Source organism: Temnothorax americanus, unplaced genomic scaffold (assembly GCF_048541705.1).
Source record: "Temnothorax americanus isolate GAGA-0224 unplaced genomic scaffold, ASM4854170v1 Scaffold80, whole genome shotgun sequence".
Classification (NCBI taxonomy): domain Eukaryota; kingdom Metazoa; phylum Arthropoda; class Insecta; order Hymenoptera; family Formicidae; genus Temnothorax; species Temnothorax americanus.
Window position 1 is genome coordinate 32,103 of NW_027509803.1, and position 15,939 is coordinate 48,041.

Here is a 15,939-nt window from a genome sequence, read left to right on the forward strand (position 1 = left end):
GTCGAAGGAGAAACCATTGGCGACAACCTGAAAGATGACCAAGAAGATCAAGTTACTGACGACGACGACTTTGAGGAAGAAGAAGAGGTGGAACGAAGTGAAGAAGAAAGAGACAGTGACAGTGAAGAGGACATAGACACAACATTTAATGAACTTACGATTACAGACGAGACCGTGGACAGAACTGAAAGACAAATAATTACGCGAAGACAAAAACACAGTGTAATAAATAGTCGTGATCAAATATTTATAAGGAAAGAAAATTATTTATATTTCCTAACTGCAAATGGTAAACCTTGTGACGAAGGATCGAAACAACTTCAAAATCAAAATTTATTACCCAAAATTAAACAAAGTAAATCAGGAAACATTGAAATCATTAGAAGGGGAAATAAAATTCATTTGATTTTAATTTGTAAAGAAGATGTTAAAGAACAGATGAGTAGAGAAACATTAATTTAATTTACATTTAAATTAAGAGAAGTAATAAAAGAAAACTTAATTAAAATAATAAATATTGCAAAAACAAAAGAAATAGATAATATTCAATGGGAGGAAATTTTAAATCAAATTCGAAAAACATTGCTTGGAATTTCAATCAAATTAATTATATGCCATGGGATAGTAATAATTCCGGAAATTCAAAAAAGGAAAGATATTATTGAAGAGGCTCATTCATCGAAAATCGGGGGACACAAAGGAATAACCAAAACTTATAATCGAATTAGACAAAATTTTTATTGGGGAAATATAAAAGCTGATATTCAAAATTATATAAGTCAGTGTTTGCAATGTCAAATTAAAAAATTAGTAAGAGTTAAAACTAAACAGCCCATGTTAATCACGGACACACCATTTTCGTCATTTGAAAAGATATCAATGGACATAGTTGGACCATTACCTGAAACCACCAAAGGAAATTCTTATATCCTAACAATCCAAGATCATCTCACAAAATTTTCTCTTGCTATTCCTCTAAAATCAATAACTGCAGTTCAAGTAGCTGATGCATTATTAAAATATTTTATTTGCATTTTTGGAGCACCTAAAATAATTTTGACAGATCAAGGCACAAATTTTATGAGTAATTTAATGAAAAAATTTACCAAACAATTTAAAATTAAACAATATAGAACAACTGCCTTTTACCCACAAGCAAATGGAGCTTTGGAAAGGTCACATTTAATATTAGTAGAATATTTAAAACAATACGTAAATAAATTTACAGAATGGGATGATTTATTTAGAATATGCTACCTTTTCATATAATACAAGCACTCATGAATCAACTGGATATACTCCATATGAGTTGGTATTTGGAAAAACAGCCAGACAACCATCCAGTGAAATTGTTAACGATATTGGAAAAGAAAAGACATATGATGATTATTTATATCAGTTAATGACAAATATTCATGATTTACAAGAATTGGCACGAGAATGCTTGATTGCATCAAAATTAAAATCAAAATATTATTATAATAAAAAGATTAATCCACAAACTTTTCAAATAAACGATCAAGTTTTTCTTTTAAATGAACCGAAGAAAGGTAAATTAAGAGACCAATATTCTGGCCCACATATAATTACAGATATTTTACCAAATGGTAATATTAAACTCCTTTTTAAAGGAAAATCAAGAATTGTTCATTCAAATAAAATCAGAAAAATGAAAACTTAAATAAAATTAAAAGTGTACCCGCAACATTTTTAATCTTAAAAGACAATATACTTTAGAATTATACTTTAGAATAATAGTAATTCAAAATCTTTTCTTACATTGTAATTAATACAGCTGAAGAAGAAGATTCCGATGAAGATGATAATCCCAATAATCACCCTATTTCTCAACATTCAACCAATTTATGGAATCATCGGGTACGACTGTGGGACGTCAAACTTCAATGTGACGACTGTCTCATTATTGGAGATCGAAGAATGCAACATACCACTAATAGAACCACATATAGAGGAAACTAACATTTAATTATTACAACTTGCGAAATTCGATACAATAAATGTAATTCAATGTAAAATTTTGATTTCAAGAACAATTTATTACTGCGGAATGCACTCACACATAACGACTGTAACAAATGCGCAAGCGGAATATATTATTGAATCGACAATAGATCAATGTAAAAATATGCATAAAACCGGTACACTTATTATAAATGTTAACAATGTAATCAATGGGCTAAAAGTAAATCATACGACATCGCGACCAATCACTTTTGCAGAATCAGTAACAACAGATGGACAATGTTTTGGAACACAATATTCAGATCTTTATGGGACATGGCAAAATGTAGTTGTGCAAGGAATAATAACTATTAGTTTAAATTCTCATCAAGCAGTAACTAATATAGAAACAAATCAGATTCATTTAAAAACAGGAACAACCTGTCAATATTCAGATGATGTTTAGGATTAAGGTAAAATCAGGTGGCAGGGCGCTGTCGCGAAAGTAATGGCCCCTGGCGCAAGCACAAACAACCCTCGGGCTTGACTCGACTTTATCCGAGATCACCCGAGTATCGCGCTACCGTTTCGACAGCGCGATTGCAAAACGCGCACGCGTATTCCTAAATATGTATACCGCGCAACGCGTTACATCGCGGATCGATGTGATTCGCCCTTCGTGAGGCCCATACCCCGCCGAGGGTCTCCTCGCGGGACGAAGAATAATCGATATCGATCCGCGCTCTCTTCTGTTCTCTGCCGCGACAAGAGACACATCGAGCCGGGCGTTCGCGACATTGTGCCTATCGGGAGTGGTCTCGACCGCCAGTGCGTGAAGTCCGTAATCAAGTTTCATCGCGAGCCGCATCCGTGAGATCGCAGCGTGGAACATCTCGAATCGCTCTTTCGCTCGTGCCGCGAAGAGTGAGCCGTTTTCCGACTGCGAGGAGTTCGGTACTGGGGAACGCGAGACGCCCTGTGCGAGGGAGTTTCGAGCGTACAAGTGTTGTCGCGAGCGGCCTTAGTCGTCGCGCAATATCTCTCGTCAGACGAGACTGACGAGTTGTCGCCCGCAATCGAGTGGGCAACGAGCATAAACAGATCACGTGATCACCGCGTGCGGTACCGTGATCCTCATCTACAAGACCGTACAGACGGCGAACGAGACCGTCACCTGCAGTCAGCCCGGGTATCGTGATTGCAACAAGTGTTGTGATAACCGAGCGTAAGTGCAAGCGAGCACTTCTCAATAACTCAGCGCAGGGAGCTCGATCCCGATATCGACCCCTCTCTCGCGGCCATTTTGTCGTGCCGCGCCGTTCGTGAACACGGACCATCATCGTGAAGGTACAGCGTATAGTGATTGTGTAAAAAGCGAACTCACTATCGCTTACCCGAGACAACAAGAAAGCCTGAGCATCTCGCACCTCGTGACCGCGGTCGCTCGTCTGCTTCGCGACAAGATATCCGTTAACCGCGAGCAAGATCTCCGGACGCGAGGGCGGTCATCTACCGCTCTACAAGATTTCCGTTTCGCGAGCCACGCAGACAGAAGGAGCGACTCAAGATTTCCGTCCCGCCATCCCGCGAATGCTCCGGGTGCTCGGGTGCGTGAATGCGAGAAATACCCTATGTGCAATAAAGTGTGTTTGTCAGAAAACCCGGCGAGCGTTTTATGAACCCTCTTTTCGCTACGTCCTTGGTTCTTGCCCCGCGCCCTGGACAGGGTGGTCCCGGCATACTTCGTGTCCCGAGGGTACCTCGGTCGCGCACGAAACAGATGGAAATTGTATAGATATTGAAGGAAAATATACCTTTTGGGAAACAATACCCAATGATTATTGTAAATTCAATCATTATGATATTTTATACGAAGGAAAAGCTAATAAAATGATTAGTGATGTAGATAAAAATTTGCAAATAATTTATTCCTTGTCAACTAAAGACGTAACTTTTGCGTTAACACAAATGGGGGAAGAGCTTCTTTGTGGATACACATTAATTAAAACAGAGCATCCAAAACTTGTAATTTTAGAAATTAAAAAAGAAGAATCTTTCGCGCATAAGCGCCGATTAACAGTAGAAAATTTAGATATTTTTGCTTATATTAATTCAAAATTTGTTTATGTAGAAAAACATATACGCACACAAATGAACCGCTTATACACAGACGTATTAACACAACGCTGTAATTTGGAACGACAAGTAATGAAGAACGCACTGACCCTAGCAATCCATGCTCCAGACGATTTCGCATATCAAATTATGAAAGGACCCGGATATATGGCAGTGATCTCTGGAGAAGCTGTACATATAATTAAATGCACTCCGGTGGACGTAAAGTACCGACATACGCAAGAATGTTATCAGCAATTACCAGTACTTAAAGGAAACGAAAGCTATTTTCTAGCCCCAAGAACTCACATTTTGTTCAAAACAGGAACACAAACTACTTGTAGTCGTATAATTCCAACAATGTACCTTTTAAATGACGGATGGTATCGAATAACACCAATTCTAGAATTCAGCAAACCACCAACGATAATGAAACCGAACAATAAACCTACGTGGCAATATAATGATCCTGGACCCCTGGCAGCAAGCGGAATTTATACAAATAATGAACTAGAAAATTTAAGGGACCAAATAATGTTTCCAGCAGAAAGAAATGGAATTTTAAACACAATGGCGCGTGGCGTAAAGGGAGAACCAGTAGAAGCTCAAGGAATATCGCTTTCTCACCTTTTGGATGAAAATTCATTGGAAAAAATTACGGTTGGGGAACATTTTTATCCATCGGAAATGCAAGTGCAGGAGTAATTGGATTATACTTCTGCATACAAACAATAAAATTAATAATGGATACCATTATACATGGCTATGCTCTTCATACTATTTATGGATGGTCAATATATTTAATTGGAGCGCTATGGGACTCAGTAACGAATTTGCTGTTACATTTAGCAAGAGGAACAACACTAAAAGAAAAAGATCAAATATCTCCGAAGCAAGAGTTACCAGAAGCAACATTAACACACATAATAACAGAAAATGAAAATTTAGAAACAAATACATTACATTCACAACAACATATAAATAAAATTATTTGCTTTGCTCCCGAGACTAAAATTAAAAAAATTAAAAATGAAACAGTTATCTACAATGAAACTCAAAGCCTATATCCGCGATTATAAACACAAAATAAACTCTAAATTCTTAAGATCAAGTTTCGGTTTACGCTAGAGATAAGAGGGCTAGCCGAGAGACAACCCGTAAATGTAAGTCAGTTCAAATTCAGACTCAGTGCAAGCTCAACGAGATTGAAATTATAATTAAAATCATAAAAGAAAATTAAGGAAAATAAATAACAGTGGTAAATAATTTTCTTTTAAGTAAATTTTCTTTAGAGTCAAATAATTAATAATAGTTTAAACAAATAATAGAAAATGAAAGGACCGACAGACAACAGAAGCGAGAAAGAGAAGAATAAGTACTATGGACCGATCGACGGAGTCCTACCAGCAGACTACGCAGGCTACAGTGAAGGAAGGAAAGAAGTATATAACATATACATGAGATGCATGTGCTTAAACACAGAAAATAACGGCGAGATCCTTTACGTTGAGCGGAGTGATCCGAGAAGGAGAATATGCGAAGAATGCTACGATCGAGAATTCCAACCTGGAAATTTTGAGGAAGTGACCGGATGGCATTCGATATGCTCACCCTTACACGGAATTGACATCGATACAAAAGTTAATTGTTACTTTTGTAATCAAGAATTAATGTGGTTAAGGCCGTCTCACCAGTGCCGAGACTGTCTCGAGGAATACGTCAGGAATAGAGTAAAGTTTGAAATTATGGAATTTCAACAAAAAAATTTCGAAATTAAAAAAAATAATTAAAAAATATTAAAAAAAAAAAAAAAAAAAAAAAAAAAAATAGTATACGATATTGATATAGATTTTAATATAGATACTATATTATACCATATTATATTATGGATTTTAGAAATTATGTTAGAAATTATGTTATGCCAAATATCATATTATTTCGAATATAATGTTCAATATCATACTATATTATACTATATTACATTATATTATATCATATTATTTCGTTAAATTCAATATTATCTTTGAAAATATTACTTAACATTCAATTTTAAATATTATGTACACATTATTATATGTTATATATGTTATTATTATACATATTTAAATATTATTACACATATTTTACACATTATTATACGTTATTATTATTATACATATATTTTACACAATATTATACAAATTTCTTCATATTAAATACATTTATAAAATTTTAAAAATTTTTCTCCTTTTATTAATAGTTCATACGCGGTAACAAACGTACCACGTATGACTTAAGGGGGAAGGTGTTACGTGTGAACAAAATTTTAGTCTTTTAAATAACCAAAAGTGCTAATTGATATTAAAGTCTTTAAATAGCCAAGAATGCTAATCGATATCGATTAATTATCCGATTTCTCATGGAGACAGTTCTCTGGCCGTGATTCACAGGGAATCGAGTTACACTTGGTGATAAGACCTTCCTCCTCCCTTAGGATAAGACAATGAAATGGTGGGAAACTCAGGCGGGGAGGTTCTCGCCATTTAAGTATAAATAAGAGCGAAGGATTAATTCAGTAGTTATTCGAAGTCCGGAGTTTTGAGTAGTCGATACTCTATTGTCAAAATCTAAACTCGTAGTAAGAACTTTAAAAAACCGTATTTAACATTTGTAATCGAGTTTTCCGGAATAAAGGTAATTTTAATTTTGAAACTAATTTCATATCCAAAACCTTTTTGATTTCATCACTACTAACTGTCGCTGCCAAACTGCGTGGCAACAGGAGATTTCCTATTATTCTTGTCGCTGCCAAAAGCGTGGCAACAAGAGATTTCCTATTATTCTTGTCGCTGCCAAAAGCGTGGCAACAGGAGATTTCCTATTATTCTTGTCGCTGCCAAAAGCGTGGCAACAGGATTCCTGAATGCCCAGAAAAGGGGGCAAAAGATTCCAAATCAAAAAATTAAAATATCTTATTAAACAAGCTATTCTATTTGATCACGACCCCTTTCCATTATTTTTAAAATTAAAGGAAGTTGAAACCAAAATTCAAATTAAAAAAACCTTAACTCCATACAAATTAATTCCTTTGGATTTTACGGTTGATTTCCCTAATTTTGAAATAATTAAAAAGTCTGATCCTCGTTATAAAACTTATAAAATTCGCTATCTTTTCGGCCTTGATTAATCACACAACTTGATCCAAATCCCAGGTAAATAACTTAAATGTTTTGACCCAAAAACGGACGACAGAACGTAACATAAGATACGATACAGTGGGAGATGCAGTTACATGGGAAGACATCTCTGGTCTTTTGCCCGCCGGAGGTTAGTATGTTCATTATTATTAATAGCATACATAATTTTTAAAAGTATATACAGTATTTAATAATGTGTGTTTTCAGCATGTTATTTCAACTTAAATCAGTGTAAAGGGCTACGTTAATAAAGACCTACAAGCGTGGACACAAGCGGAGAGGCGGTGGCGACGAAAAGACGTCGATTATTTGTGGTACGATACGTCGTACCGCCGACACATCGCGGCCATTTACCACGTGGCGGATGTTTTTGACCTGACGCGTCTCTTCGGGCTCCAGCTCTATGAGGAGGAGCCTGAAGATTGGAATCAAAATAAACCTTACTATTTATAATACTTTTTTATAATATTTTTTTATATTTTCATAAAAAGTTATTGTGGCGGCTGAATCCTCACAGCGCCACGGGGCACCGCGCCGCAGCGCTACACGCTTGGCGAGCCGCCGCTCGGGCGCGCCGCACGGTCGAACCGCCGCACGCACTAGCGGGTTCGCCGCGCCGTCGCTAGGCGGCCAACGCTCATGCAGTTTCGCGCGAGCCAGATTTCGCGGGGGAGTAATAAGAAGACCACCCGCTGAGAGGACTTCAGAGCCTTTCTCGACTTGAAGTTATTTTGTACAACGGCTACCAAGCGAGATAAAAGGCCAGAAAACAGTTCCTACGGAACTACAGAGCGAGCTCCTAGTGGGCCTCTGAACAGAGGGAGCCTTTTAGGCATAACTCTGCATAACGAAGCGTGTCTCCGGGCCTCTGGTAACAGAGCGAGCCCCGGGCCTTCGGTTCTATCCCCGGGCCTCTGGTAACAGAGCGAGCTCCGGGCATTCCCTTCCAGCGTACATCACTCGTCAAGCTGCCGCGGAAGAGGAAGACGCGAGATTGTCCTCGCTACGGGCAACCGCCCGCTCCAAGAGGTTGGCCTATCGTCGAGTTCTTTCCGAAGACCGTTTTTCCGCCGCAACTTCAGCAAGGGAAAGTGGACTCCTTCCCGGCGTGGACTTTGATTCCTTGCGACTTACCGGACCTACCGAGCCCTCGCACTTGGAAGAATCGCTTGGCAGAGTTGGCTTTGCCGAAGAAGACAGCATCGCCAAAGAAGATAGCCTCGCCGAAGACAAAGTGTCAACAGACACAAACGTACTCTTTGCCGCCCTCGCTGGTGGTGATCGATCCGCCGAGTCCGCCGCCAACTATGCCTAAGCGGATGCCCAGGACTCCGGGCAAAGGCTTGATTCCGAAGAGATACACTCGGATCAGCCGTCAAAGACGCTCCCTGCTAAAAGAGCTGTTTGGAGAATAAATCTCCCTGCATTGCGCCTCCGGAATATAACCTTCCGGGCGCCTTGCACACGTGCTCCGCACGTCGCCCCGCATCTCGCGGGGCCCCCAAAAGAATCTAAAATTAATTCACAGGTTCACCTCGGACGTTACTGGATCACGATACAAATCGTGGGCTGAAATCATAAATACGGAGATAGCACCCACAGTTATCTTATAAAATAAATATATACAAAATATATTATAGAAATAAGCGTCGATGTCAATTTTTTTCCTATTTCCATGTGCTCTATCTCACCTACGTTTTCTCTCTCTCTCTCTCGATCTTACTCGCGTCTTCTCATACGCATGTTCTCTCAATCCCATTTATCGTAAAATGGTTTTATCGTATAGTAAAAATTAATACCGATGAATGTGTACAATTTTTTTATTAAAGTAGTTCGATGATGAAACGACTTTTTGCCAAAAGTGATATGTTTTATATCGAAAGAAGGAACTTTCATGAATCGGTGATCGGTACAGAAACGTCGGAATAACCACTGCGATAAAAAAATACGTGTCGCTGACCGTCGAACGAGCCAGGAGACTGCAGAACGCCGGATGGAGTTATCCGACGAACGAATCGAATCTGAACAGCGCGTCCCATGATTTTAATTTGTGCGTAGCTCTTTCATCTGCTGGGTTTCTTTGAGGACTTCAGACGCCTGTTGCTGAACATGAAACAGGAGCTCGTCCTGATACGTGCTCGTAGCGACGTCGATTGCGTCGTGGATCCGAAAAAGATCGTGCCGAGAGATCCGACCAAGGATCCTAAAATTACGCTACTGAAGGTGCAATGGCGTATGCCGCACGTGTTGCTGAACGACGTGACTAAACTGTCGCTATTACGAACGTTGGACAGCGGACGATTCCTGAGCGTGGCCTTTCGCTCTTGGGACAATTACGTATGGCCGGAGCTGCAGAGCACGACCAAGCATTCGTGGGCCGTGAAAGCCGGGTGGCTCCGCTCGTGGTGATCGACTGTTCCCGTCAGAACGAATCGGTGAAGAGCGGCACCGTGGACGTGCGCATCGAGTTCGAATGCAGGGAAAACGTTCCGCCGAAAACCACCGCCTTTTGTCTCATCGTTCACGATCGCGTCATCGAGTACAGTCCGCTGACCAACGTGGTGCGCAAAATTATCTAACAGAAAATGCGGTTGCGGAAAACCATTTCCCGGAAACGAGGAATGTGCGAGTGACGAACGTGCAAAATCGTCCGACGGAAAAATGCGGTTGTGAAAAACCATTTCCCCCGGTGAGCGAGGAACATATAAATTCGACGGGATCCTTTCCGTCGTTCCTCAGACAGTCAGAAACGAGCGGTTTAAGCACATCTTCGCTATATATGTTTTGCTTCAACGCACGATGGCCGCAGCGACACGAAGGACGTCGACGATCTTCGTCGATCTGCAGGGCTTCGTGGTTGGCGAGAAATTCTTCGCGAAGGAGGTGGCCGTGCTCGCCCATCACGTGTTTCGCGCCTCGATGAGTTGGGACCTGCTGACGAGGGCTGAGAAAACAAGGGCCAGCTGGCTGATGGCGAACCATCACGGCCTTCGTTGGGAGGACGGGGACACGGACTATCGTCTGGCGAGGACGATAATTCGACGCGCGGTGTGCGGCGACCTGGGCGAGAGAGAGGAGGTGGCTGGTGGCGTGCGAATCTACGTGAAGGGTCTCGAGAAGAAGACGTGGCTGAGAGAGATTCTCGGCGACGCCGTTCGCGACCTCGACGCGACGATCACGAGCATCGACGCCGAGTACGACGACGTCGATCGTCTGGAGTTCCTTCGCCCCGATCGCGCGTTTCGCTGCGGACGTCATCAACGGTGCTGCGCGATGGAGAACGTGCTGAAGCTGCGCGATTGGTGGATCGAGCGACGCGAATGTCTGTCCAGCATCGACTCCGTGGATTTGTAAAAAAATTATATTACTCGTTTGACATAATTGTATTTTGTTTTATATCACTCGTATAACACAATTGTATTTTTTTATCGTATTACTCGTATAACATATTTGTATTTTTTCGTATTACTCGTTTTTTTTCTCTACGTTGCATTCATCTATCTGTATTGTATTTAATCATTTTTTATTCAATGTGTATCCGTCTATATTGAGTTAAATAAACGAAAGAATGAAAAAAAAAAAAGATCAACGAACGATGTCGTTCCTCTTCACACGCGCCTGTTCCACAGTGTACATTACGAGCTACCGAGTGCGCAAAAATGGCCGGTCGCGAGAAACATTGCGTGCCGCCGAGTGCGTAAGAATGGCCGGTCGCAGTACCTCTTAACTGAACAAACAGAGAAACGGCGAACGATTGACGAGAGAGCGAGACGGGAAGGAGCAATAACGCGGAGACGCTTCAGCGCGAATGACCCGAGCGATAACGCGAGTTGTTCTAATAATGTTTTTTTTCTTTTATTTTTTCTATTTTTTTCTTACGTATTGTTTTCAAATATATTTTATTTTATCTTACGTGTATTGTATAAATATAAATGACACTTTTATAAATAATGAAACTTTTATTTTATTTTATTCCTCTTAATAGTATTATACATTTTTTTATACATATAATTGTTCATATTTATTATGTTTATTCGGTTTTCATTCATTTCTTTGAGGAGGGCATACCCTCCGGAACGTCCTCGATGTCTATCACGTCGTCCTCAATGTTGTCGGCGCGACGCCCCTCGTCACCGTCCTCGTCCCTCTCTCTCTCGCGCACCGTCCTCCGTCCCACATCCGACGGCTCCTCGCTTGTCGACGACGCTAAACGCACTATATCCCTGTGCAGCGCGCGCATCTTCGACACAAAGACCCGTATCTGGTTGCGCGACTTTCTCGCAAGCGAGGCGACGAGGGTTCTACCATAAATTTTAACATAATTATTGAATAAAATTATCAAATATAATTATTACATATCGTTAATGAATATAAAAACTGTTCATATTTGTATTCGACAAATCTACTTACGTTCTATCCAATACGAGGGATTCCTTGTCATTGCGCACCGCCAACTGCAGGCATGGCGGTACGTTCTCAGAAAAATGCACTGCAGCCGCAGCTGCAGCTGTCTTATCGCTTCGCGAAATTCCTCCGCTACTCTCGTGAGGGATGCTGCGTGAATTTGAAGTAATTCACACGCGGTTCTAATGTCGTCGAGTTTCTCCATTTCAAGCACTATCCGTATATAAGAACGTGTGATAACCGATGCAGATGGACTACACCCAGGTCTAGTCTCACGTTCTTTATATACAGTGAAAAGGGGATATTGCGGTGAAAAAATATACTAAGAATAGCATTTTTTGCATCGAGAAAAAAATGCGTTTTATCAAACCGACTCGTCCGCCGGATTTGACGCATTTTTCCCACCCGAGACCCCCGCCGCCACCTGTCCGCGCCCAGAAAGCGCATCGACAAAAGGAGAACATTGCGGTGCGAGTAATCTACGATAAAGATAGGATTTTTGCATCGAGGAAAAACACGCGTTTCGTCAAACTGACTCGTCCGCCGGATTTGACGCATTTTCTTCCCACCCGAGACCCCCGCCGCCACCTGTCCGCGCTATCGACAACGAGCGTCCTCGCGAAAAAACATCGCGCGTCCGGTCCGCTCGTCGCGATCGCGCTCAAACCGCAACGCGCCGTCATCGCGGTTCCACCGTCTCTCTCTCTCTCTCGCTCTCGACGATGTGGCTCGCGCGCGTAATCGCGTTGACCGCGTGTCTCAACGCCGTGAGATGCGTCAATGTCACCAAGGAAAATTACGAGCTCGCGTTCGATTACCTGCAGAAATACGGATACCTGACCAAAGATGTGGACGCGGTTCCGGCTCAGAGACGATACGACATTCTTCGCAAAGCCATCGAGGATTTTCAGAAGTACTACGATCTGCCCGGCAATGGAACGCTCGACGACAAAACGCTGGAGATGATGGGTAAATCGCAATGCGGTTTCCGAGATATCCTCAGGCACGGAACGAGAGCGAGTCTATCGAAATGGCCGAAGACGCACCTGACGTGGGATTTTTACCTAGCCACCGAGAGCGAGTTGAGCACGGCGCAGGCCGCGTTCGACATGTGGTCGCAGCATTCGGCATTGACGTTCGAACGCTCCAGATTGAATCCCGACATTGTGATATCTTGGCGACGCTTGCATCACGATAACATGAACGTCGAGGTGAACGGCCCAAATTGCACGGACAAATTCGACGGCCCCGACGGCGTGCTCGCCCATGCGTCTCTCCCGATGGACGAGAGGCCGAGTTTCGTCTCCGAGGTGCACGTCGACGGAGACGAGCCGTGGCACATTTTCGTCAGTAGGAATCCCTCGGATAAGTTCTCCCTTCATTACACGCTGACGCACAAGATCGGTCACTCTCTCGGATTGCTGCACAACAAGCGCAGGACTTCGGTGATGTTCGCGTTCACGCCCGACAAGCAATACCCGGTCAAGCTCGACAGATACGAAATCGTCGACATTCAACGTTTGTACGGCGAAAAACTGGCGAACGATCCCCCGCAGACGCCGGCGCCACCGCCGCCACCGCCGTCGCCGGATCTGTGCGCCCTTGATCGCGTGAACGCGATATTGATCGTGGAAAATCGAATGTTTATCTCGTACAGGCATTACGTTTGGTCGTTCGATCTGGACGGTAGCACGTACAACGGACCTCTGGCCCTGTCAAATCACATGAGCTTTCTTCACGACAATTACACGCGCGTGACCGCCGCCTATCAATCGCCGTCCGGCGATGTCGTGGTGTTCGCGGATAATTTGGTGTACTTGGTTCAATATCCGGAACTTACTCTGCGGCCAAATTGGCCGAAAACCCTGCAGGAACTCGAATTTCCCGCAAAGACGAAGATCAGCGGAGCGGTGAACACCCACAGAGGACGTTCTTTCGTGCTGTTCAACGGCAACTCGGTGGGCGAGATAAACGAATGTGACCATCACAGAGTTGTCAGATTTATGCCTCTCGAGGCGACGTTTCCCGGAATACCGATCGGCGTGACGTCGATCTTCCGATACATCGACGGCAATCTGTACTTCACCACTCGGACGCAGTACTACAGATTCAACGAATTTACGAAAACCGTCACGGCGGCTGGAAAATTCGATCTGCGGATACTGAATATCGTCTGCCCTAAGGACGATTTGTTGAAACAGTTGCGCGATCTTCTCGATCGATTCGTGCGCGTCAGCGATTTAACGTCACCGACGGGCAATTCGGACGACGACGACGAAGACGGCGTTCGGCTTTCCAACCAAAAGGGTAGGGGAACCGCGCTGATCCCCGCACCACACCACACCACACCACGCCACACATCGCGCGACACATAAGTAAGAACTCTTTGTGCACTTATATACCGATGTGCGCCGCGCCCAAAGCTTCAGTGCCGCATCGTCAGCCAAATACGACGCGTTGGAAAGAACAGAACAACGAACGATATACCATAGTGCGGAGAAAATGTTCTCGACGCTGACCAATCGACCCGCGCCGAGGGATCTCTCTCCTCGCGAGACGGAATTGGAGGCGAACGAAAACGGCAAGAGACGCCGCGTCAAATCGACGGACGATCGCCGCGATCACGATTATCATCGTCGGACGTCGCGTTCCAAGCTCTCAGCACCCAACGACGTTATTCGCGATGTCATCGTCATGACTCCGGTGCGCGTCCTGGCGACGCGTTATCCGCTGACGACGACTGGCTACAAACACTTGACCATCGGTATCACGATCAAGTCGCCGTGGTACGGTACGCCCTCGCCTTCGTACGTGGAGATCGCCTTGAAAGACAAGCAAGGTAAAAATAAGATCTGTATGACGGTCAATGTGTGGAAAGGACTGGTCGAGCGCAAACGCGACGTGTTGGAGAGTCTGCAATCCAGCTTCGTCGAGCCCGGAACCCGCTCCCCCGCGCCGATATCGATCGGAGACTTGACGCTGCGATTCGGATCGATAAACAACCTGCCGATCTTGCGTATGGAGCTACCCAACGCGACTCGTCTGGCGATGTCGCTCGCCACCGTGTACCTGCTGTACGATTTCCAGTTTTGCGTCGATCGCGTCGTATCGGGGCTGAGCTCCGCAACCGAGGAGGTCGACGCGAAGTATTCCCGCTATCGGGAGATAACCCGCGACGCGTGTAAGAACTATTGCAAGACGGGAACCGCGGTCAAGAACGCGATACGGAACAGCGAACATTTCGATCCGAACAACATCATCGATTGCGAAATTGCCGCACTCTGTTTCAGACCCTAGTGTCACGACGAACATATTATATATATATACATACATACACACAAATGTAATACACACGTCGACGTGTGTATTTTTTCATTTGTCACATTCAATAAAAAAACCGCTCGCACGCGGAAATCTCATTTGCGTGTTCTCTCTCTTTCTTTTCCCCCTCCTTCCAGATCCGTACCCATACGTATCTCAATACGATCCGCTTACTCCACGATCACCGCGAGTGCGTCATCCGCGATGCGCGAGAAGACAGATTGAAACGAGGAACAAAAATGGGTGATCGGGTTCCCGCGAAAAGAACGACCTTGAACGTGTTCGAGCGCGATGCGTCGAATGACGAACGACCTTGAACACGCTCGAACGAGTTCAAACGCGTTCGCTCCTCTTTCGAAAAAAAAAAAAAAAACGTTCGATTTCCCTGCGCAGTCGATAACGCGATCGACGCTCTCCCTCGCGGGAGGACGACTCGCGATTTTCGCCGTCGGGGGGGACCGGATGACCGCGTCCGGCCCGCGAGGACGAAGAGGCGCGCGACGACGCGCGCGGACAGTGCGCGCCCCGCCGCGGTCCACGACGCTGCCGTCGGTAACGCGGCACCTCTTCCTCCCCCCCCTTCCTGCCCCCCTTTGAGAGTACCCGAGGCCAGAAGTCAACTTCCCCCACTCCTGATTCCCCCCCATCAGCTGCCCGTCTCGGACCCCCCTCGCCCATCTCTTATGGCGTTCCCCCCCGCGGGGAACGCGCACCCCCGACCACCGGATTTGTACCTGAAGCCGGAAGTATATATTCTTTAGCTACTGCCGTAGAAGCCTCCCATAATTACCATCTCTATTCGCTCATTAGCAAATCAGGACACGAAAAATTCAGCCAGCATTCAAATCGGTCACTATAAAAATACGTACTCAGCCGGAGCGAGGCCCTTTTTGTCTTTTATTTTACGCACGAAGTTTATTACGCATTTGTCTTTATTAATTGTCGAACCACTACTCGAAAA

At 43.9% G+C, this 15,939-nt stretch overlaps 1 protein-coding gene across 1 annotated transcript in view; it reads left to right on the plus strand.

The window, feature by feature from the left end:
- Positions 1 to 618: 618 nt before the first annotated feature.
- Positions 619 to 15,939, plus strand: part of LOC143907447 (uncharacterized) — a 95,690-nt gene continuing 80,369 nt past the window's right edge. The window contains exon 1 of the mRNA XM_077424260.1: positions 619 to 3,741. Coding sequence (XP_077280386.1) covers positions 3,553 to 3,741 — 189 coding nt within the window. The 5' untranslated portion in view covers positions 619 to 3,552. The remainder of the gene's footprint in view (positions 3,742 to 15,939) is intronic.